General features: G+C 37.1%; 2 protein-coding genes across 2 annotated transcripts; one reads left to right on the top strand and one right to left on the bottom strand.

Annotated features, from left to right (window-relative positions):
* Positions 1-18: 18 nt before the first annotated feature.
* LOC136238988 (heat shock 70 kDa protein 12A-like) lies at positions 19-12435 on the top strand. Its single transcript, XM_066029716.1, has 3 exons — positions 19-411; positions 2035-2241; positions 10790-12435. The coding sequence occupies exons 1-3, from the start codon at positions 121-123 to the stop codon at positions 12338-12340; spliced, it is 2049 nt and encodes a 682-aa protein (XP_065885788.1). The 5' UTR covers positions 19-120; the 3' UTR covers positions 12341-12435.
* A 3729-nt stretch (positions 12436-16164) lies between these two features.
* LOC136238989 (protein asteroid homolog 1-like) lies at positions 16165-18862 on the bottom strand. The gene has a single exon (XM_066029717.1). The coding sequence runs from the start codon at positions 18772-18774 to the stop codon at positions 16771-16773; it is 2004 nt and encodes a 667-aa protein (XP_065885789.1). The 5' UTR covers positions 18775-18862; the 3' UTR covers positions 16165-16770.
* Positions 18863-24916: the final 6054 nt, after the last annotated feature.

Raw genomic sequence — 24916 nt, 5'->3', positions numbered from 1 at the left:
CCGCTAAAACTTCTTGGAATCGAAATTTGGTTTACCTCGACCGAGACTGCGTTAAGTATAGGATGATCTTGGGATATTACTGATTCGGATCTTACTGTACAAGTAGCTACTAGCTGATGCATGATGTCGAATGAATCGGATTATTATGTATCTATTGATTTTGGAACTTCTGGGTGTGCTATAGCGAAGGGATGTGGTAATCCTGATCCAGAACGAATAGAAGTTTTTTCTGCTTGGACTGTAATCCACACTGGGATTGATTTGAAGCAACCTACAATATTACTCGCCAATCCTAATGGAGAGTTTGTGGAGTTTGGAGTGGAAGCGTGGAAAGCTTACGAAAAATTGAAAGATAAGGCTAAGGATTACTATTTCTTCTACAGATTTAAAATGAACCTGTATGATTCTCCTGTAAGTACATTCGCTACTTGTGTTTGTCATTGTACAAAGTGGATTATCTCTTCTAGTTCTAGGCCTTAAAGCCTTCTCACAGCCTGAGGTCCCTACCCAGGGAGAATTATGTGCAAGACTTTCAAGTCTTCAAGCAAGATTCTTGCACGGAAAATGTCCCATTTCTTGCAAGATTCTTGCAAGCAATGCAAGTCCAGCAACTTGTAATATTCTTGCAAGTCTTGCATTATTCGTATATGTAATAGGATGGATGGCTGTGGTATTCAGGATTAATAGTACGAGTATTGTAAACATGAAGGAGTGAAATAGTGTGGGGCAAAGCCGAGCACTATATCCTTCCTGTTTACAATGCGAGAACTATTAATCCTGAATACCACAGCCATCTGTCCTATTGCAAATTAATCCGACAACCATAGCAATTGTTACTAGGCAACAGAAATAGCCACTGCAAAAGACCAATCACACATAGCAACCATTGCTATGGTCTTAAAATGATGTTTACCTTAGCAACGGTTTCTTAGCAACCATTGCTAAGCAACCATATTGTTGCACTATGGTAACATCTGTTGTGAAGTTGGACATTCACTTCTAATACACTATACTATTTTAGCCAATCAAATTAGTATTACAGATTTTTGTCAAGGGACCTTGACAAACAAGTGTAATACTGATTCTATTGGCTAAGGTGCTATTGAGAGTATTATATTGTAACACATTCAGTTGTTGGATTATGTACGGAAAATGTCCCTTTTCTTGCAAGAATCATGCAACTCATTTCTCACTGGGTATATAGTAGCTGCACCATCATACTACTACTGAGTTTTGATCCTCAGTACTATATACTCAAACTACTCAAGGCTGGTTTAACAGACATCTTCTCTGGGTGGTGTGGAGAGCTCGAGTGGTTTCTGGCCTTGTGGTGGGCCTGATATGGCAGTTTACTGCTGATAACGTGGGCCAATTTTTTTCTGTTGATTTTGCTGCATATCAGCCACTAAGATGCCAGCACAGCCCTATAATCTCGTGTCTGGAATTCAATTGTGACCTGCCTCCATGTTAAAGTCTATCTCTTACCCACCCTGTCAGCCCCACCCTCCTCTCCTCGTGATACTACTTCACTTGTCCAACTGTGCTCAGATTTCTGTCTTATTTGGTGGAAAACTCTACAAGCAGCTACAAGTACCGGAAGGGTAATAAATTGATGCATCTCTTGTGTGAATTTCATATGCAAGCTTGCTATCCTTGGCAAGTTATGCATGCTGACTTTAACTCTGTATCTAGAAGCTTCTAATATGTGCAATTTGGATCGTTTTTCCAAAATCTAGTCACAATACATAATGTATACATACTTAAACTCCAGTTGTGCAAACGAGTATTGCTTGCAATTGTTGACCTTGTACACACAGTTCACAATAAAAAAAAGTTACATGTACTGTTTACTTTTGTCCACTCTCAACTTACAGCATATTAATTTCTGGACACTTACATATCAAAAGCAAGTGTAGGCATGGTATTCCAGTCTCTACTTTATGATAAAAAAATTGACATATTATTGTCTACTTTGTACCACAAACTTTGCATTGTGTTATGTGAGTAAAGCCTGTGTTTTGATCTGTTATATAGAATGCTGAAACAATACAAGCAGCTAATGGAAAAAGTCTACCAGCAGTTCATGTGTATGCTATGACACTAAAATATTTGAAGGATGTTGCTTTAGAGTGGATTGATAAACTATATGGTAATTCTGTCGGGAATATTCATTGGATTGTTACAGTACCAGCCATTTGGACTGATGCTGCTAAAGAAGTAATGCGGAGAGCTGCAGCGAAGGTATATTGATTTGTATCAATATAATTATATTTGTGACCAACTGAGCAAAACTGGTCGTTTTCACAAAATTCTACTTTTGCTAGAAAACATATTGAGAAATAAACTGAATAAAAATACACTCGAAAATATATGTGCTACATAAATAAATTACATGTGTTTTAATCGCTTCAGTATGTACTGAAAAAAAGGTGAAATCAATAGAACATATATACCATTGGATTCACCAGTTCATGGAGAGTTTAAAAAAAACTTCATTTTTGTCTATGTGCACCAAGACACATGAGTTATATGGACACTTATTCACAATGGGATAGAAATAAAGTTTACCATCGTCATTTCTTTGTTGGATTGGCCTTTTTCTTTGTCCGCATGGAGGAAATTGATAAATTTGCCAGTTCATGGTGAACAGATTGAGCCTAGTCCCATCTTCATACCTTGTTTCAGTTTTGAGTTACACTTGATTAATAAGTGCCTGTAATTTATTTGCTGTATCATTACTGTACAAATTTATTTCTGTTCACTGTCTAGTGCTACAACTCCAAGACTAAGGCTGAAACTATGCCTATATACTTTCACTACTGGAGATTTTGTCCATGAAAATCCAATGAAAAAAATGTTCATCCTGTGAAAAGTGAAGTTTTCAGTGGGTGGCACCAATGAAATTTTATTTTCATAGCATTTTCATAGGAAAATTTAATGAAAAACCAATGAAAAATTACCAATGAAAATTCCATGAAAAGCAGTTTCACAGAGTTTTCAGTGATGATTTTTCATTGGGTTTTCATTAAATTTTCCTTTGAATATGCTATGAAATAAAATTTCATTGGGGTACCCAATGAAAACTTCACTTTTCACAGGGTGAACTTTTTTTTTCATTGGATTTTCATGGACAAAATCTCCAGTAGTGTTTGTTACAGAGAAGCACTAAGAATGTGCAAAAATGTTTTTTGTTCAGCCAGCCACATTTGTTTCAGTGGTGGTGGCACAGTACGCACATATAGTATGTTCACTGAATCCTCAAAAACATTTAATAACTCATGGATACAATTACACATGATCTTGAAATTTGGCTCATTTGTAGCACTGCTTGACCCACTAAAAATAGTTCTAAATTATTTTGTTCAAATGTTTGACATAATATTTACAGCCAATCAAAATTTTCACAATACATTTCCTATGGGAAGCCATATAAGTACAGCGTCCATTACAGCCCTTTCCTGAACTTGTAATGGAGCCAAACCGTATGTGTCTGTTGTTGACATTTTTGCTGTTACCAATAATCATCTGGTTGGCTGAAATGTTAACTCTATTGAGAAAAAACCCACTTTTAATTTTTAGGATTCAGCTCAACGTGAACATACTATAGCTACCACAAATAAACATCATGTGAGCAAATTTATCATGTGAGCAAATTTATCATCAGGTCAAATTTATCTACAAAGTGATATTAGCTTACACAGGCTACATTTCTTGGGCCCTCTTTAACTCATTATGCTGTGTAAAATAGCCAAGCTTTGAAACAGGTACAGCTTTCAATTAAGCCTGGGCTAAAATCATAATAGTGGTTGCATGATATCGATTCGAACAATAGCAAGGGTACACTGTCACTGACATTTTAACATCATCGCAGCCATTTCTTGGTCATCGACTTTGATTGAATCAATTCTGCAACTTTTGAACCGTGGCATTTTTGAAATGGCTGTTTTGGGTAATTTTCAATTCTCTTTACACAGGTTTATGCAAGCCCTAATACTGAATGTGGACCAGCTTTGGAGCTTGCACGCTTTTAAATGTCTGTATTTACATTAATTGATGTATCAATTTAAGCTATGAAACAATTATATGAATGATGATATTTTGACATACAGTACAGCTCAAAGGTAACATCGCGAGTATACACATGCGAGTAATGCTCGCATCTTCTCACGGGATCATTATTTTGCAATGTACTGTACAATACCTGTGGAATATTGCGTGGATATGCACTAGCCGTGCGAGAAGCTCACCATACATGAGAACACTCGCTACTGAGTTCAGTAACTTCATACAACACTTAAATCACATAAACATTTGTGATTGGTCTCATAATTATGTTTGTGCAAGCCTAGCTAGTTAATTATACAGTAGAATGCAATAAACGCACGCTGGGCCCGCAGAACACAATGGGTCGAATATTTACGAAAACGAATAAAAATCCATAAATTCTAAAGCACTTGTTTCACAATGAAGGAAAGTGATAACACCAAAAACCTTGGTAGCATCGTGATCCCAAAAGCAAGAGGAGTTCCAAAATCTTTGTTTCGTGTCAGTACTCTCAAGGAGACAGAAGATATCAGCGTTAGTCTGCCTTACATTGAACGAGCGGTTCACTATCGCTTTTTCTCATGTTCGTTTGCCTTCGCCGGTACCCCGTGGACATATGAAAGGCCTGGAAGACAAAACTTACCCAACAATGGATTTTCTTGTTCATGGAGAATTCGATGGTGCAAGTTTCATCTTGGTAGAGGACTGCATCCGTATGTTATGATCGTTTTATTAAACGCCTGTAGTTTATTGTCACTGTACAAATCGATTTTTTGCTGTTAGCACTTATAAGCCCCTTCGTAGCGCTGTAACTTCGAAATTTCTTGGCTTCTAGAGTTGAAACTTCGGTTGACCATTCCTTTAACTATCTAGATAAAGAAAATACGAATTAGAAAAATGCACTAACTGGGGTTCTGTGGCATTACTTAGCGACCAATCCATCTAGGTTTACGCCTACTGCTAGCTACAGTACTGACTGTAGTCAGTGACAGAGTCGAGGTCAAGTCAGTAGCTAAGTTACCGAGTATTCGGTTGAACACAGGCATTGCAATAGGAAACTACACAGCTGGCGGAACTGAGCCAGTGTTGCCTCCCAAGACCATAGGTGAGACCTGTTATCTTGTCTTGCGTGACGCTCTCGAGTAAAGTTAGCTATCGTGGAGCATTACTGTAGCCTTACATGGGTCACTCGAGCACGCGTCGTGCGTGTACATGCGACGTTACCCGTGAGCTGTACTGTAGCTCTGTGAGAAATCCTTGTTATAACAATTATTTGCTTAGTACCAAAGTAGGGGTTTTCCTGTAGAGCTATGTCATCATTTATTGTTATCATTATTATTACATTACTACTTTAGTGTCCAGCACTGAATTATACAGTATCCCTTGTAACTTGTATCACTTGGATTCCTACTTCATTAATAATTTTTAAGTAAATGTTAGTTTGTTGTAACATTTAGTCAATATCCATGTGTGATTGTCTGACATATTAGAATTTTTAACATGGTAGGGTGACTGCTTTACTAGTGTATCTTGAGCAAGCTTATATGACTGGTCTACACGATAATCAAGTACTGACTTTTTTTATATTGTTTGTATTGCTAAATCTGTCGTTAGTCATATCAAGACTCTTATGTAGAAAGATTACTTCAACGTGACATAAACAAACACCCATAATTTGGTCTACTGCAGGAAACAAAGACTTTTGAACTCCTCTTGAGTAACGCAAATCAGATAATATCCAAGTTGTTACCAGTTAGACCCTTTCTTCACAAAGAACAAAGCATTAAAAAATTTATTAAATTTTAATATATTTTGGGAAGAAAGGGTCTAATGGTAAAAACTGGATATTATCATCTTATTTGCCTACTCAAGAAGAGTTCAAAAGTTTTCATTTTGTTGCTGTAGACCAGTGGATACATACTGTAAACTATGAGTGTTTGTTTACGTCACAAAGCAACAGAACACAATCAATCTATTTAGATTTTGTATGTGGTAAATAAAGGAAAACATCATACCATCCAACAAATGATTCCCCTATTCATGGTGAACATGATAATGTAAGTTTTAACTCCATAATATCATTGTGTTTGTTAAGTTACAATCGTTTTAATAAGTGCCTGTCATTGTTTTCCCTCTGTGTATTTGCTGTGCAAATCAATCTTCTGTTGTTGCCGCTTTGTGTAGGGCTGTAATTCCCAAAGTTAGTGGCATATGTGGCTGAAACTCTACCAGAGCATACACTTGGCTAAGTAGATTGTAAATATTTGTGACTGGATCTGCAAAAACCCAACATAATTGTGTAAGCATAAAACTTACAGTATTTAACAGTGATTACAATTATGGGTAAAATACTTTTTGGTTTAGCTACAGGTGCCCAGACTGTATTTTTCTTTTGTGTTGGAGTGGAGAAAAAGGGTCTGGTAAATCTCCAATACTGTTTTTGTGCAGCTAGATCTTCAAATTCTAGGGATCGTAATTAGTGATGATGAACAGTAAGGGATCGTTAATTAGTGATGATGAACAGCAAAGGCCTGTTAACAAAGCAAGAATGGGAAAACAGCATATGTTAGCTTGATAAAACTCTAAATTCTGCATCTAAGGGCACCTGTGTTGTATTTCTTGCTTCAGTAACAGAACTATGTCAAGGTGTTGATTTGAAACAGAACCATGTGATGAATCCCCTGCATTTGTAATGGGAATTGTTCAAGTTTTTCCGTTGAGACTGAATTGATTGCAGAGGTCCTTCTTGCTGCGTTCTTCATTTGTAACAGGCTGAACATAACTGATAATGGCCACTTCACTGTTTCAGTAATTGTTGATATTTGAATGCCAAAGTTGGGATTTTCCTACAGAGCTATGCTACAATACCATCATTCGTATCTCTTGTCCCACTACTGCTTGGATCCCTACTTCATTTTTAAATTAGTAGTGTCTACCGACTGTCTACCAGTAATATCTCTAGCAGCGTGAGCACTTCAAGTAAATTGGCATCTAAATACGAATAGTGTCAATATGGAAAATTAACACCTCAATACAATTTCCTAGCTTGAAGAAGAAGACAATCAGCATGACTGAAGATAAAGAAAAGCCAAGGCAAGCACTCATCAGAATCCCAATAGGCACTATCACATGCCACCTGGGAGTTCGTTATTGTGGCAAAAAATGATGGTCATACCATGCCTCTAGCCTTGCGACTCTGGTGGGCAAGGTGGCAAGCAGACAGACCAAAAATCGGGTTTACGTAATTGTTTTAAAATTCAATATTATGGCTTATAATATGTTTTTTTGTAGGTTTAATGCTGTATTTGACTTTGGATCTTTTGTAAAAGTACTTTTTCCCCTTTAGAGTGGTTTTTAGAGGCAACATTTGGCAGGCACTGTTCACTATTGGGGTGATCTACATAGTGTCACACTAACCATCTATCCACAGAACTACTTAGTAACCTTATATCTAAATACTTGCTATAAACTAAGGATTTGTTTACCGCAAAGAAATTATCAAACAACCAAGTGTCTAAACTTTGATAAAAGCCAGCCTGAACAAACAACAGAACCCTAACTAACCATTCACAAAAGTATCTTACACTACAAAAACTATTCTATACGGCTTATTTACTGTGTGATCTATATACAGTTTCTTAGTCTTTTGTCCCCTTTTTGCTATTGTGCATGTGTATAGGTACTGGCATCCACCATACCAGGTCCAGGATAAAGCAGCTAACTGTCAACTTTACCTGTCTCCAATGCATAACACTTTCTTTGTTTTTTCATAAGTTGCCTATGATGAAAGGTTGCACTTTTATGCTATTACATAACAAATGTACACTAGTCCAGGAAGAATCCGATTATGGGACCTCTATGGGCATGTCCACTTTAGTACTAGTGCACCTTGCTATGAAACGTTCTAGCAAGGCAAAAGTTTATTCTATTATGATGCCATGGCGGCAGTGGCTGTTAATGGATTAACAGTACTACCATACTATTAAACACTTATTTGTTTACTACTATATTAAAAAATTGTTAAGTTTAAAGCGAAGTAGGGATCCAAGCAATAAAAAGTAGTGAAACAAGAGATGAATGATAGTATTACAGCATAGCTCTGTGAGAAAATCCATGCATGGCATGGGGATTTTCTCACAGAACTATGCTATAATATACCATCATTCATCTCTAGTTTCAGTACTTTTTATTGCTTGGATCCCTACTTCACTTTTAAATTAACAAGCTTTTAATATACTAGTTTGTTTAGTTTTTTAGTTATAGCATACAGCTATAAACTTGCCCCTGTTCTATTAGGATGACTGCTGTATTAGAGTATATCAAGTCAGCCTCTAGCCTACAAGGGATGTGGTCATTGTAATGCAGCCAGACCAATAAGTGGTACAGTCATCATGTTTGAGTGAATAGATTGTTAAGAGGTGTGGTGAAGGACGTTCTACTGCTATTATTATTCGTCAATCTGTCGTGAAGTCAGTTACAGGTATATACTCATGTCCAGTAGACCCTTACAGTATAGTGCAAGCGCTTTAAATAATGTTGTGGCATCTAAATAATTATGCTACTCAAGGTAAGTGTTGATATGGAAATTAACACCTATTATGCTTTTGAGCAGTGCTCAAAAATTCAAATTATGTCAAATTAGGCTTATACACTAGAGTTGGCTGTTTTATTAGAGTATATCAGCCTTTTTTATCTGTGTTGTATTAGAGTAAGTGACTGCTCTATTAGAGTATCTTGATCTTTTTCCATGAAGTGTGAATAATCAGCCAAGAGACAATAAAAATAATAACATAACACATTTTCTTGATATCAAATGCAGTAATAATGTGTAGCGTATTCATGCTTTACTGTATTTTTGGAGTGCACATTGCACATTTTAATTAAAAATCTTGAAAATCGTCCTATTATGCTGGCATAATGCTTGATGCTTTTGCTAGCCTATTATGTTTGAAATTATGCCAGCATAATTGGCGCAAGCCTACCAGTAAGTTTGCTATTGTGGCATAACATGGTGGCTGTGCACTGCTTTGTTGGTCTCAAGGCTTGCAACATGTGGTCAGTGAGTGAGGCAGACCAAATTTCAAGTTTGGTGATTTAAAAAAATTCTATATCCGGCTGCATGAAAGTGTTTTCTTGTTTTTAATACTGTATTTCATGTTAGATGGGTTGGTATTATTTCGTAAAGGTGGTTTTTGTTGTGTAAAAGGTCTCTAGGATGATATCTAAAGGCCAGGTTATATGTGAGTTAACCCTGTGCTGTGCCTTTGAATGCCCACACTAAAGTGGTATATAACTCAATTGAAATGTCAAATATCATGATCATATGTCTACCCTCCCCCACATTACTATACTAGTGGAGATTGATGTCGGCTTTGATTTTATCAAAACCGATTCAGCTAGTAGCCAATATCAGCCTGATATCAATTATTGAACCAATTATCGGTGCAATACTATTTGTGACTGGATTTTGGAAAAACGATCCAAATCGCACATTAGAAGTTTCGAGATAAACGGTTTTAAAGAATTGAAGCCAGCATAACTCTCCAAGGATAGCAAGCACGCGTATGAAATTTACACAAAAGATGCATGATCAATCTGTTACCTTTCAAGCCACTTCCAGTACCTGTAGCTGCTTGTACAGTTTCCCACCAAATAAGATAGAAAATCTGAGCAGTTGGACGAGCGAAGTAGTATCACGAGTGCTCACAAAGGGGTGGAGGCTGGGGGGTGGTGGGGAGGGCAAAAGATAGGCCTCAAAATGGAGGCAGACCACGATTGGAGTCCAGACACGAGATTACAGGGCTGTGCTGGCTCCTTAGTGGCTGATATGTAGCAAAATCTACAGAGAACACGTCTGGCCAACATTATAAGGCTGTCCACCAGTAAACCACTGATTCTTGCCAAGCCAGGTCCTTCACAAGGCCTGAAACCGCCATTTGGGCACTCCACACCACCCTGAAAAGACGTCTATTAAAACCAGCCTCGTGTAGTTTGAGTAGTGCCGAGGGTCAAAACTTGTAGTACAATAGTGTAGCTATCCACTGGTGGTGTTAGTTTGATTTTGCCTGATGTGCGATTTGGTTCGGTTCTGTAAAATCTGGTCACATTTGTGCATGCACATATTTTATGACTGGTGAAAAAGTGCATTATAAACCACATCAAAGGAAAGACCAGAATCAAAATAATTAATTGTGTGATGAACGCATGCCCTTCCAATGAAATACTGAATATAAAAGTGGTCTTTACACCATATGTTAATTCCACACATTGTACAGTGTTATAAACATAGAGCAGCACAAGAAGTGCCTCTGCAATCAATCCACTTATTATGAAAATTATGGATGATTTCTTGTGACAGCTATCATTGAAGCCTTGACATGCTACCCACATAACACCTCCAAGGTCGCGGAGAAAGAAAGGGACACAAAGGCAAGTACATGATGCATGTCATTGTATCAGCTGGGATTGATAAAAAGGCACATCCCAGGTCTATATAGCCTTAACCATAGTTGAGTTATGCTTGGCTGATAACACCATAGCAACTTGGGGTTGCTCTGTCTAAATGGTTTGATTTTACCTAATCAATACTGCCAAGCTATATGTGAAGGAAAAGTGAATCTATGTAGTTTAGGGTGATATTTTAGGGCAGGAAAGCCCAATCCTTCATGATCCTTACTATACAGTACTATTTCTATTTTTTTCTCATGTTATAAAATGTGACATACTTATTGTAAAAAATTTCTAGGTTGGATTATCAAGGGAGTCAATGGTATTTGCATATGAACCAGAAGCAGCAGCACTGTTTTCTAGGTTGGATTTATTACGTGATGAGCAAACGTATTCAGAAGCTTCCTACCTCGTTGTGGACTGCGGTGGGGGTACAGTGGACATAGTAGCACACAAGATGACCAAACAACTTGGACATGTATACATTGATGAGCTATGTCATCCTGTAGGAGATGATTGTGGTGGGTTTGCAGTCAATGATCAGTTTGAAAAGTTAATAATGGACATATTAAAGATACCCCTGCAGCAGTTTCAACAATTAAAAATAAATTGCTCTGCCCAATGGACAGAACTGATCAATGTACACTTTGAACTTTCTAAAGTAATGTTAGATCCTAAAGAACCTTTCGCTAAATTTACACTACCACTGCATAAAAAAATTTGCAACGAAATCAAAAAACTAACAGGTAAATCAATGGAAGAATTGGTGGAAAATTATGGTGATGAATACATTGAGTGGGATGGTGACGAGCGTGACATTGTTCTTCATTTTCATGCCATGAATAAAATATTTTGTCCTGTTCTAGATGAAGTTTGTAAACTTATAAAAAGAGTTCTTGAAAAGTCATCTTGCCAACAAGTAGATATTATACTTTTAGTTGGAGGCTTTGCTGAGAGTGCACTCTTACTTAAAAATGTCCAAGAATCATTTCCAAAAATTAATGTCTATCGAAGTTCTACTCCCACTTACTCTGTGGTGAAAGGTGCTGTACTTTGTGGTCAGCATGAGAATTTGATAAAGCCAATTTTAAAAAGCATAAAAATTGATGGAAATCCATCACCTGCTTTGCAGCCAAGTCTAAGTAATTCTCTACCTGACATGGCATTGAAATCTGATAGTGCTGATGATGTAACAAATACTTTTTCAGATGTAGCAATATTAGAGGAGCCTATTGAGCAAATTACAATGGATCTTCCTTCTACTGAAACTAATGCAGAAATTGCTAAGCAACTTCTTCCTCCAATTACAAAGCATCTTCCTCCTACTATTACAATGGCAACTAGTATAGAAATCGCTAAACACCTTCCTCCTCCCATTTCAAAGCATCTTCCATTTGTTGTATCTCGAAAAATGCGATACTCTGTTGGTGTTGAGACAACTGAGCCTTTTAAAACTAACTGCCATGATCCCAGCAGAAAATTTGTTCATGGTAAGGAAGATTATTGTGCAAAGGTCTTTTTTCCTCTTGTAAAAGCTAATGAGAGTATATATGTAGGGGCTGCTACACGACAGCACAGATTCCGTCCACTTACCAATGAACAGTCATATTGTGTTATCACCATCTTTGCTTCTGAAAGTGAAGTAGTCAAATACATTGATGATATAGGATGCCAAAAAAGAGCCATAGTCGAAATCAGCGATCTTCCAAAATGCAATACTGATTTATCTAGAGAAGTCGAGATATGTGTTGACTTTTACAGCACAGAGCTTGAGATTACAGCCCATAGTGTTACTTCTCAAGAGACAAAGAAGGTGACAGTTAGTTATGAATTTTCCCATACAACTTGATCCTGCAAACTGTGATGTAGATAAGCTTTTATATACGGGATGTTTTAATTACTTATAATTTATTTAATGTAAATATGAATCCATTGTAGTATAAATTTCACATGGGAGAACTGAAACAGTACTACTGCCTAGGCTTGTATTGAATGTCACTGTAATATACGCATAATGAAAATTAATGCTCTAATTGAACAGTGTCTTAAATGTTGCAAACATAGTATTCTTGCTTATGATATAAAGACACTGTGAACTTTGAGGGAATCTAGCATTTACAGAGTGGAACACTACATTTAATGTTTATTTTTCTTTGGGGTGAAAGTATAATTATTATGATAGATAGCTACAATAGCTAAGGGACAAAAAGTTGTTTTGTTATACTGGTCTGATTTAGTGATGATGCATGATTATAATAATTATTCATAATAACAGCAATAATATTGAGTATTGAGGTGAATTTGTGTTGCATTCTCTAGGATTTGGCACAAAATTAGCCTAAATTGTCATGATCAAAAATTTTGCATTACAATCATTTCTTAGCCACCACTTTTGGATTTCACATCTTTTTTCACCTTGGCCTTTTGGGGGACTGCACCCTGTTTCACAGATTGGCTGTTTTGGTATAGATATCATGTAACACATACCCCAAAACCAGCCATAGGCCAGCTTTTGGATTTCCTTTTTACTGTTTTTTAATAATTCTTACAGAGTGCAGATTTTTTCAATGTGTAATTACAGTATATCCATTTGAACTTCTGTAATTGTTTCGTACTGTAAAATTATCAAATCATGAACACTCTACAGGTTGATTTGTTTGTAGCTGAACTCTATACTGGGAGACTTCTAACATAGCTGAACTCTCTTGAGGGTGTAACTGAACTCTCCACAGGGTAGCCTGTAACATAACTGAGCTGGTGACTTATTTGTACAGTATCTGAATAGTCTACAGGTTGACATGTATCATAGCTAAATTATCTACAGGGTGGCTAGAACGTACTGACTTACAACCTAGCTGAATTCTCCATGCACAGGGTGACTTGTTGTGTAGCTAAACTTTCAGGCTGGTTTGTTCGTAGCTAAAGTCTCTACAAGGCACCTTGTAAGTACCTACTGTACTTGTAACTTAGCTGAACTCTCTACAGAGAGACTTGTAACATCACTGAAGTCTTTGCAGGGTGACTTGTAGTGTAGATGAACTCTGGGACTTGTGTTGTGGCTGAACTCTCTACAGGGCAACTTGTTTGCAGCTAAATTCTCAGGGTGATTTATTGTTTGTAGCTTAACTCTCTACAGGGTGACTTGTTACTGTATGTACAATAGCTACAAGATGACTTACTGTAAAATCTAGCTGAATTCTTTATAAGGTGGCTTGTAATACAGCTGAAATCTCCTCAGCAACATATATATATATATAGCTAGCTGAATTAACTCTCTACAGGGTTATTTGTAGCATAACTGAACTCTCTACATCTCCCTCTACATGGTGACTGTTGCATTGTGTATAGCTGAATGCACTTTAATAGACTAGTGACTTATTTGTATTCTTAGGCCTGCACCTGCAAGTGAACATTTAACCTAATTCAGTCTATATATTATACCCCATGACTGAATCAGGGATTAAATTACCACTAGTAGGTGTAAGTAACCTCCATTGTTTCATTACTTTTTTTTCTATGAAGTTGAAATTCCATGACTTGTATTTGTAAATTTATCCCTCACAACTTTATGATTGGAGTGATGTACACCCTGTTTAGTAGCCAACACCTGATCACAAACCAACATTTCATCATAACTATTAAGTCCTTATTTACAGGTGTACGTAGTACTAAATTGGTTTATATACATGCTTTTTTTTACAGAGTCCACTCTAGGATTTGTGGTTATTACTTGCTTTACATACATATAAAATGCAATATACAAGTAGAAGGGATATATACAGTGGTCACTGTTTGTTCTAAATAAAGCTAGTGGAGCTTGATCAAGTAATAGATGACACAGCCCTCAGACACTGAAGCCATGTTAGCTTTGTGGATGATACAAGGTATGATTTGTCAAGTCATAGTAACTGAAAAGGCTATGAGACTGGCTTTGTCAGACCGAGTCATATTTAACTATAACTTTTCAGGCAATTGATATAAGGCAGGATATTTAGCACAATGATGAGATGTAGCTAGTAGTACACAGGTTAAGAGAAAGACGTTCAATTTCAACATACACATTGGTATTTGTTCCTTACATAGTTTAGAATAATGGACGTTGTATTAGAGTATTGTGTGAGCTTGTGCCTGTGGGTTCTCTTCAGATGACTATGGATACTTTATTAATGCATTTAAATATTTTCTATTCCTGAAATATAGTTCTGCTGCTGTTCAGTTTTGGAGTAAATGTTTATAGCAATTGATGGACAGAGATACTTGGGATCTGCTATTATTGGCAATGACAATTTTTTCAGCAGATCGTGTATCAAACCATGTTTATACTTGGCATGATGAAGTGTTCAACATTGCCAGATCTCAACTTCATGCATATGCCACCTTTAAATTTCTTGCATATTTATGGCTTTGAAAGTAGGTGGACTTTCTTGTGCCATACTAGCTACTCCTTCCATATGTAATGAAGCCATCTAAGGTTTTTCTGACTTGTTATATGAATTCTGTTAAAGTTAGTAGTTGGTCCCAATAATAATATTAACTCATTTGGAGGCTTGTGATGAAATATGTTGGCCTAATAAAATGATGATGGTTGATGAAATGATGAAGTGTTTTGATAAAATGATATATAAAATAATGTTTCTTTTCTTTGGACCATAGCTAATACATTTGATTGTTCTATTATTAGAGTACTTGTGTGACTGTTCTATTAGAGTATATCGATTAGGCTTACGTCAAATATGCCAGAATATCGGTAATAGGCTAGAGTGGTATGCCAGCATATTACTGTAGGTGGATATTTAAAACTATGCGGCTTAATTCCTTGAAAATTGATAGTCCCTAATAGAACAGTCAGTGGAAAATGCAAGCTGCAAGAAAGCATGTTCATATTAAGTGCTATTCCACTAGGGACCTGTGTTCATAGTCCTTAGATTGATACTTTCTAATAGAACAGTCACTTTGTAGTGAAACACCCTGCTCTAAGATCATTGTAAAAATGTTAAAACATAAGGGAACACTGAAAAGCATAATAGGTAAACCAGCTTGTCAAACACTGTTTTGAAAAACTGATCGACAAATCCAGAGAGGATTTGTCTGAACCTGCCAGCCCTGATTTAATTTTGTTAAGATCTTTGTAGCTATTCAGCATCCTGTGGTGTGTAGAGATTTTATTGTATGCTATTAGGTGAGGAATACTGTTGCCACATGTAATTATACACCAGCTTTGAATGATGTTACTGGAAGGATCACTTTCAAGCATGTATGTAGATTTGTTGAGTATGTAGACCTTTATAGCTACACATTATATCAGTAGCTGTCAAAGACTGTTCTATAAATCAACTAACACTACAAAAAAATGATCAACATTCAGGTGCTTTTCAAGTCATTGGAAAGGCATAGGAAGGGCCACATTTTCACACCTTTCCAAAAACTCCTTTGGAAATATGAATGGCCCTTCCAATGATTTGGAAAGTAGGAAAACATCTGAAAGTTGATCATTTTTGTAGTGTAACTAACTTGTTGGTGTAGCATGATAAATGGTAGCTACTATTAGCTCTAATAGTAGTAATAGAGCAGTCGTGATTAGGTGTATATATACATACAGACTTGGTGCTTATACTTTGTACACTGTTTGTGCTTGATTTTTTTTTATATTTTAGACTCCTATATTTGGCATAGTTAATGCTGATCACCCAACACAGGGGATTGAGAACACACAAAAAACACTATAGAAAGAATGAACAATTGCAAAGCACTGAAACAGATACTAACTGCTAGCTAGGCAACAATACAAAACAACAAAAATACACACACAAACATAACAATAATCAAACAGTACAGCAGTAATATTTCAGTAAAGTGACAAGCGCTGCTAAATATATATGCTGCATCTAAAAGCCATCATACGGGAATACGGGACGAAAATCACCTTTACAGAATAAACTCCCTGATATTGTTTTTTGAATAACAAACAGCAGCTCCAATCCTTTTCACCTCCATTGCTCAGGGAGAAACATGTTTATAAACATAATACAGTATGTAGCCAGTATTCCCTTTAATAAAAAATGGTACACACAAACAGTACATACAAGCATAAAAATGTGTAGCTATCAAACTGAAAAGGTTATAAAATGCATATTACATATGGTATAGTACCAAAGCAACCTGCATTGAGTAACTATGTATGAATGTATAAATACAGACAATATAAAAATATATGTCAAACTATTGTACTTATGCGAACATGTACTCGGTACATAAGCAAAGTTTGTGTTTGTAAATGGTTTATTTTTTTCTTCCTGCTGTTCCTAATTTAGAACTAGCACTTACTTGCAGTAGGTCTCTCTTTGTGTTGATATATTCATTCATGATGGTAGCAAAGCTATCAGCTGATGTCACAAGATTTTTAAACTTTCTGAAACTTCTATTGGTGGACATGTTGTCATAGAAATTTTTTATTTTCACATCGTCACCATGAAATTTCTCCTTCTGAGAAAATTTAAAAGCAGTGCCATGCAAAGGAATGTACACAAAAGGTTGGAAAATGGTGGATGGTAATGGTAGGTATATATGTAGACCCAGCAAAGAAGCAATCAACCTAGCATGTTGCAGAATGACCATAAACTGTGAAGCAATAGTAACTCCAGTTGGACCAGGTCTTGCAGCTAACTTTGGTGGTGTCCTACCCAAAGTACAACAGAAGCAGGTCATTATTAATGGAGTAATATATGGTTCGCATACAAGGTTGCATTTAACAGCAAACAAGAGGCAGACACATGTTAAAGTTGCCCTAAAGAAGTCCTCGGCTTCATCCGAATCAGAATCTTTTAAATCGACACCAAGGATTTTTTGATCTACAATACCTTTGAGCAAAAATATTTCATTCACAACACTATCATCGTTCATTTTTTCAATACCAAATTTGACCTGACAGTTCAGCAGAGCATTAAACACTAATACTACTTTTTGATCAAATGGTAAATCTCTCAAAGCAGATATGGTATCCACCTTACATGGATTTACATCTATCTCTACCTTTGTGTAGCCATCTACCCCAAGTTGCCCATACTCAGTAATGTGTGGTACACATAGCAATTTGTACATCAACTTACGGGCAGGCTGTAGTATCTCATGAATGCAAGGCATACGTTCATCTAACTGTTCAATTTCACTTCGCCATACTACCCCAGTCTTTGCAAACGAAAGAAAGTTTTTGTGCATCTCATGATTCTTCACTTCCTCTGCTATAAAGTTATACAATGGACTCACTGGAGACTGTAGACTTTTGGAAATGGATTTTTTGGATTGATAAAAATCATATGAATGAAAAATAGCTGCATGATATTCAGGATACTCATCACAAATCTCCTTGATTTGCTTGATGCTTACAAAAGTATCAGCTGCCATGCAGTCTTTTTCGTGATACTTAATCCATACCGCACACGAAACAATTATAGGCCAGCCAAAGCCTAACAGGTCTTTGAGCTTAATTTTGTCATTGATGTTTCTTGTGAAGTCATTTCCAGTCAGAATAGCCAATGCAGGTAAACATTTCTCATCTATTTTGAGATCTCTAGCTAAATACTGTGGCTTCATAATATCACAGCAAATTTCATGTGACCTTTTTAATGTGGGACGATAAAGTTCTAATGTGTCCTTGCGATCAAAAAATTTATAATGGACCATTTTACACCCCGACATTAAAGCCATATCAGTATCATTAGTCAAAATGGCGCAAACATCTGAATGCTCCCTTGCAAATTCTGCCATTGCATTGTCAGCTTCACCTTCACACTGAATAACAGTCACTTTAGCATCCCTAAGGGCACAGACAAGTTCTTCAAATAGCAATGTCTGCTTGATACGTTTCTCAAACTTTATTTCTGCAGCATGAAACTTACAGATTTCTGCATTCGTTTTAACTTTGGCAAGAGTTTTCTTAGCCCTTTCTTTCCACGTGTCCAATTTCATGGCATAATCATACTCTGATCCATGAGGGCCATCTCGAAAGAAAATTGGCTCCACGTTAACAAAACGAAGTGCTTCAACAAACTCGAGGACTCTTTCCCTATAATCGTTGAAGTCTCCACCATAAATACAACTGTATTTGGAGTACTCTTGAGCGGACACTTTGGCGTTGTGAAGTAGTTCGATGAGCCAGTAAAACACCGCTATCAAATCGCATACGAGGAATAGCTTTTCATCTCCTCGCTTAAATAGACGGACAGAATCTAATTTGATGGTTGACTTGCTACTTCTGATGTACTTCAGTAGCCCACGAACACCCATGACGGAAATTCTACCAAGTCAGTAAGTCACCTACCAAGTCAGCAATTCTACCAAGTCAGCAATTCTACCAAGTCACCTACGCGTACGCCTGATTCTTAGCAGGGGTGTGGTCTACAGACATAGAGATCACGTGACCAAAGGGGATTCCCTAACTGCTGATTGGTATGTATCTGCTGCGGGTGTCACTAAAAGGAGGAATGGGAAATGAGGAAATGGTGTATTTCTCTATAGTGCATTTTCATCGTATGGGAGGTAGCTATTAGTGCTAGCAAGTGAAGGCATCAGAAGCCATAGTGCAAGCTGGACAAAGCCATAGGTATTATATCTATGACAAAGCTAAATGCATGGTCGAAACTTACTATTTCAATCCATTATTCGGTGTTCCACAGTCTTTGATAGGAGTAGTTAGAGTGACAATGAGCAAGACTGATTGAAAGCACTAAACTCTAAAGAGCTCTTCAAGTGTTCTCAGTATTGTGCAAACTCTTCCGACATGTGATCTTACATTTGTGTACCTCCTGCTGTGGTTATATTATATAGTGTGATTATCCAGTGTCACGAGTTCTCCTGTCCCTGCTGCTAACACTGGTATATTGTACATATGATACGATGTTGGAGCTATCAGATGATAGTTCATGACATTGTGACATGCTTAATGTGTAGTGGTCAGTAAAGGAACTTATAGTGTTACACCTCAGGGGCAGATCTAGGATTGTTTGAATGAGGGGGTTAAGCTGGACATGGACATAGGTAACTACTGAGCCAGACATTAGAAGATACCAAGCCTTCTCACAAGGCCCTAGTGGTAAGATTCAAGTAGTATCCATGGTCAATTAGTTATTTGGAATAGTGACTACATTAGTGTGCAAAACATGCCAACCTAGGGGGATCTGGGGGAATGCCCCTCCAGGAGATTTTTGCAAATTAGGCCCTCTATAGGTAAATCTGAGAGTATTTTAGCAGTTTTTCAGTGGAAAATAATGGAATGTCATTTTATATCATTAAATTTTACTTTCCCATTAACTCAAGACTGATTGCAATAGCTATGCATTGAGTAGCTATCATGCATACATGCATGATAATCTTTTCTAATTAGTAGCTACCGAGCATTAAGATATAGCTAGCTATATACCATAATGTATCAGCTCCTCTTAGCCATGCTCTAATCAGCTAAATCTGTTAGGCAGAAACATGTATAGCTAAGTAGTAATTGTGTTGAATGTCACAATTATTAGTATGCATGCTGCTGCTTAGCCTAGTGACACTTTGTTAGCCTTAACACCAATGAAAAGCAGAATGCCAACAGTGAAGGGTACTAGTAGCTATTAGCTAGTCCACTGGCAAAGTGCAATTGTATTTACATTTATGGGCTTTCTGAATTTGATGTTGTGATAGTCAACTTACTTCTGGTTATGAAGACTGATCCATAGCTAGCTACAAATTCCAACATCATAACCCACAGCATGCATGGGGTCAAATGAGAAGGTAACTGATACAAAGTTCAAGGGCGGATTTAGGGAGGGTGCTTGGGGTGCTGAAGCACCCCCCTCCAAAATTTTACCATGCGCAAGCTAGGAAGCTTCTAGAAGTTGTAGTATAGATGCAATTGCATCTTATACGTATGCATGGGCAATGGAAAGACGGAAAAATAAGGGAGAATGGCTAATCTTTACTTAGAATTATAAAGAGTGGTTCAAATTTTGTTGTGAGACTTAACCTAAAAGCTGCTACAAATCGAAATACTCTAATAGAACAGTCAACTGCTCTAATAGAACATCCATCATAATTTTTTTTATTCAAGAAGTTGCCAGTGTGTTTTCTTGACCTGTGCACTGCTATCTTACCATTACTCCAAACATCTTGCCATGTACTAATCACTTTCTCAGAACAACCTCTGTCAAAATAATGGTTTGATATTATAGTGGGTATTTTGGTTGCTGCTACATTGATGCTTGGGTTGACATGCTTAAGTAAAACAGTTAATTTCTTAGCATGTATACAGTTAACAAGGCTGTAGTATCTGAGAACGGTTTGTTTTTGCTTTATCCATGCTGCATTTATCTGCATGAATCTAGCATCAATTGTAGCTAATAAAATTTAATGTCACACAGGGTGTGCACTCTCAGCTCAACTTTATAAGCTCAAGTGATACCACATCATTTATGCTGTCACGTAATAAGGGGGTTAGTTGTAGCCAAAAACTAGTTGTATATGTAAGTGACTTTGAATGGACTCTGGTTGTAAAAAATTAATATGGCGATGAGGCCATATAGTTGTAAAAAGTCAGATTGAAATAGTAACAAAACAGTCTGTGGCTATATATACTACAAAGTTGAAATTATTTTTTGTGTGCATTTTAAATCTCTACAGTAACCTTAAGATCCAATCCTGTGTATGTCTTTGACAATCCACTATTATGTATTGCCTTACAATCCATTGAATCCAATAGCATTTAAAAGTGTAGTTCTGTTTTCTAAAATTGCTTACAACTGAACTCATCCATCTTGTACCCCCACAATCTTTCAGTACTGTACAATAGAGTACAGAATATTAGAGTATTTGGTTAAAAATAGCTTCCAGATTTAATCTTGTGATAGCTATATTCCAAAAATTTCCAGAGGAAGCATCACCTCAGACCCCCCCCCCCCCCCCCCCCTAGCTGGAAATTCTACGTATGCGTACTCTACACACTGCACACTGCATGGTGAGTGTATACTTGTCCTCTCAAGCCCTCTCTTCATAATCATTGTTGCTGTTTGGACATTATAGTTTGAGCCATGAGACTGTAAAGCACACTAGCTATACCTTAAGCCAAACAATGCACTAAATTTAGCAATCTTATATATTGATGAATTTACCATATAAATTTTAATAATTCATGAATTGATATAATCAATTAGCAAAAACCAAACTCTAAAATTGCTAAATTTAATGTATCATTAAATTAAGGTATTTCAAACATAATCATGTGTAGCTGCATCCCGTTCTTTATGTAAAGAATATATTTTTAGTTACTGGCTTTGCCCTTATTATGACAGCTAGTATTACAACTGTTCTGGAATAATGGTGTCGTTTCATCATTATTAAACTTAGGTGACTCACACAAAGTGGCAGTCAAAAATATTGCCAAATTTTAATACTGAATAGGCTAAATTTGCAATATAATTTCTGTGGGGGCATGCCCCCATACCCCCCTAGATAAAGCATGCTGAGCGTGCTTTGCACACTATAGCTAGTTGTATTAACTAGTTGTTACTTTTCGTAGCCAACTAACCATTATGTTAGCCCCCCCCCTCCTTCTGAAATACTAGATCCGCCCCTGAAGTTTACATTCATAGACAAAAGTGGGTGAATATGCTATAGCTGTCTTATGAGATGGTAAATTACAGTTTGCTAAATGGCTGAGTTGGTAGCTACATATTATACTGAAGCTGATAACTCTAACCAATTACACCAACTAACTCTTTTTGAATTATATAATTCATTTTAAAATATAAAAACCACACTAATCACCTCTTATAGCTATAATGGAAAAAACTAATCATCTGAACCCACAATAAAACTTTTGTAATTGGAGATACAACCCACAATCGAAACCTGCTTTTTGTAGAACTCTTGAGGAAAATGAAGCTATACTCTCCTGGAACAGAGTTGAATAATATAGGTGTAGTTACATAGACACTATTGTTGTTAGTGATGCATAGTTTCTGAAATAAGTCTGCATGCTTATGATACACATAGAAGATTTAGGGTTTTATTGACGAAGTACTAACTTAGAAAGGAAAGGGGGGCTACAGCCCCCTCCTCCCCCCTAAATCTTCCCCTGCACCTTGCAATGTTTGTAGTAGCTACAGTACCAGGGGCGGATCTAGGATTTATAAAAGGGGGGGGCTAACTCAAGGTACTAATCTCTTGGGTAGAGGTGTGTGAAGTACACTTCCCAGCATACGAAGCATGCTGGAACTAGGGGGGTCTGGGGGGCATGCCCCCCCCCCCCCAGGAAAATTTTGAAAAATAGATGCTAAAATACTGCAATTTGGAGACATTTCCACATAAAATTCATAATATTTTCTGCCCATAGATATTTTATATACTGCCTTTAGATTATAGGTATGGCTCTCTGAAGCATTTTGCTAATGGAAAAGTTTGGGTAGATACAGACAACCAAATACATGATGCACCCTCTCACAATTGCACAACACTGAATAGGTGCATGTTAGAATAATAATGTTGAAAGTGGAAAATTTTGAAATTTGAACAATACAAGATTGAATCTGAGAGCACTTTCAATGGAAATTGGGTACCTGAATTAAGTATTGCCATACATATTATTAACTACACAAGTTGATGAATGAAGCCCTTTAAACAGACCAATGCATTTCATTGTATGTATAGGTGCAGGCAGATTTGGAAAAATTCCATAACAGAATCAACTACATGTTTCCAGTGAATGCTCTATTAGAGTAGTTAGCTGACTGCTCTATTAGAGTACCTCGACCTTGTACACCTCCAATGCTGATACTGGTCCTTGTTGCACATAAATCCACTGATAATATCTTGGAAAGATGTTTATAAGGTGGTTTTATGAGTATTTGTATTATTAGTGATCATATAATTATGCTAAGACAAAATTTCATTATAATACTCAGCATATTGATCAAGTAAAGCCTAAATATGAAGGGGGGGGCTTCAGCCCCCAAAGCCCCCCCCCCCCCCCCCCCCCCCCCCCTGGATCCGCCCCCGAGTACATGTTATAAGTATACTATTTTGTGACCATGATAGAGTATATAACAGATTCCCTTTTGAGTTACCCTAGTCCACTATACAGTCATGATAGCACAGAGCTGCTAGTAGTGCAATAGTGTCTTGACATCACCATATCCTAAACAAATAAAACTGGATCGGCTTTCTTGGAACACATTATTTCTTTTTGAAGGAACCGAGTACCAGTAGCTGACTAGTGAGAAGATTTCACTCTACCCAAGCTACTACCAGGCTATGCTGATTGCACGTGTGTCATATATGCGCATGTAGCTGCATAATACCATATTATGTGGCCATGCATATGTGTCATTAGTAGCTACTTTAGTTCATAGTTCTTGATGAATCATAATCTGATTAGTGCCAAACTTCAAAATAAAAGAATTCTTGTTTGATCCAGTAGTTGCTCTAATGCCATGGCAGTAGGCTGTTGTTGATGCAGTGACAGGAGAATTTGAGTTGTGACACTGGGTATAGAGTATAATCACACTATAGTATAATCACACTATAGTATAATCACACTATAGTATAATCACAGCAGGAAGTACACAAATATGAGATCACATGCCGGAAGAATGAGGCCAATACTAGTGAAAACACTTGAAGAGCTGCTTTCAATCAGTCTTGCTCATTGTTACTCCTAGCAAAGTCGCACTGACTGTAGTGTAAAATGCCGAATAATGGATTCAAGTTTCAACATGCACTTGGCTTTGTGTCACCTTGTACCTTCACTGACGACTTTTGATGCCCTCACTTGCTAGTAATACCACCCATACGATGAAAACACACTATAGAGAAATACTCCGTTTCTCATTTCCTCATTTCCTAATCTCCCATTCCTCCTTTTAGTGACACCCATCTGCTGCTGGGATTCTGGGACATGCTATCGTGCTGGGACATGCTAACCTGGATCACCAGCAATTAAGAGTGCCAGTTTTTTGCTTGGAATGCAGGTTGTGTATCAAAGAGTTAAGGTGAAATGTTCCACGTAGCTACAATCTTACCTGCCAATCTAGACTTTCAAAACTATATACATCCAGTACACGTGGTCACAACTTAAGATACAAGGCAAGTCCCTACCAGAATTGATGCATACCTTCATTCCTACCTACATCCATAGATTATATATTCCCTACCCTAGGCTACATCCGGCTATTCACTACCTCCTGATCAAGGCTCCTGATTTTGTACACTCACAATCTTTAACAATTTACATTATACTCAGTAAGTGAGGTCTGTACATTACCCCAAAAACCAATCCTCCCAATGGATCAAATGAGAAGTTTGGAGAAGAGGCGCTACTAGTGACAAATTCATATAACTAAGGTTGAAAGATAAAGGCAAAGAATTAAATATTAAAATGAAGTGAAATAGCTAGCCT

Source organism: Dysidea avara, chromosome 11 (genome assembly GCF_963678975.1).
Source record: "Dysidea avara chromosome 11, odDysAvar1.4, whole genome shotgun sequence".
Lineage (NCBI taxonomy): Eukaryota > Metazoa > Porifera > Demospongiae > Dictyoceratida > Dysideidae > Dysidea > Dysidea avara.
This window is presented reverse-complemented; position numbering and strand designations above follow the sequence as displayed.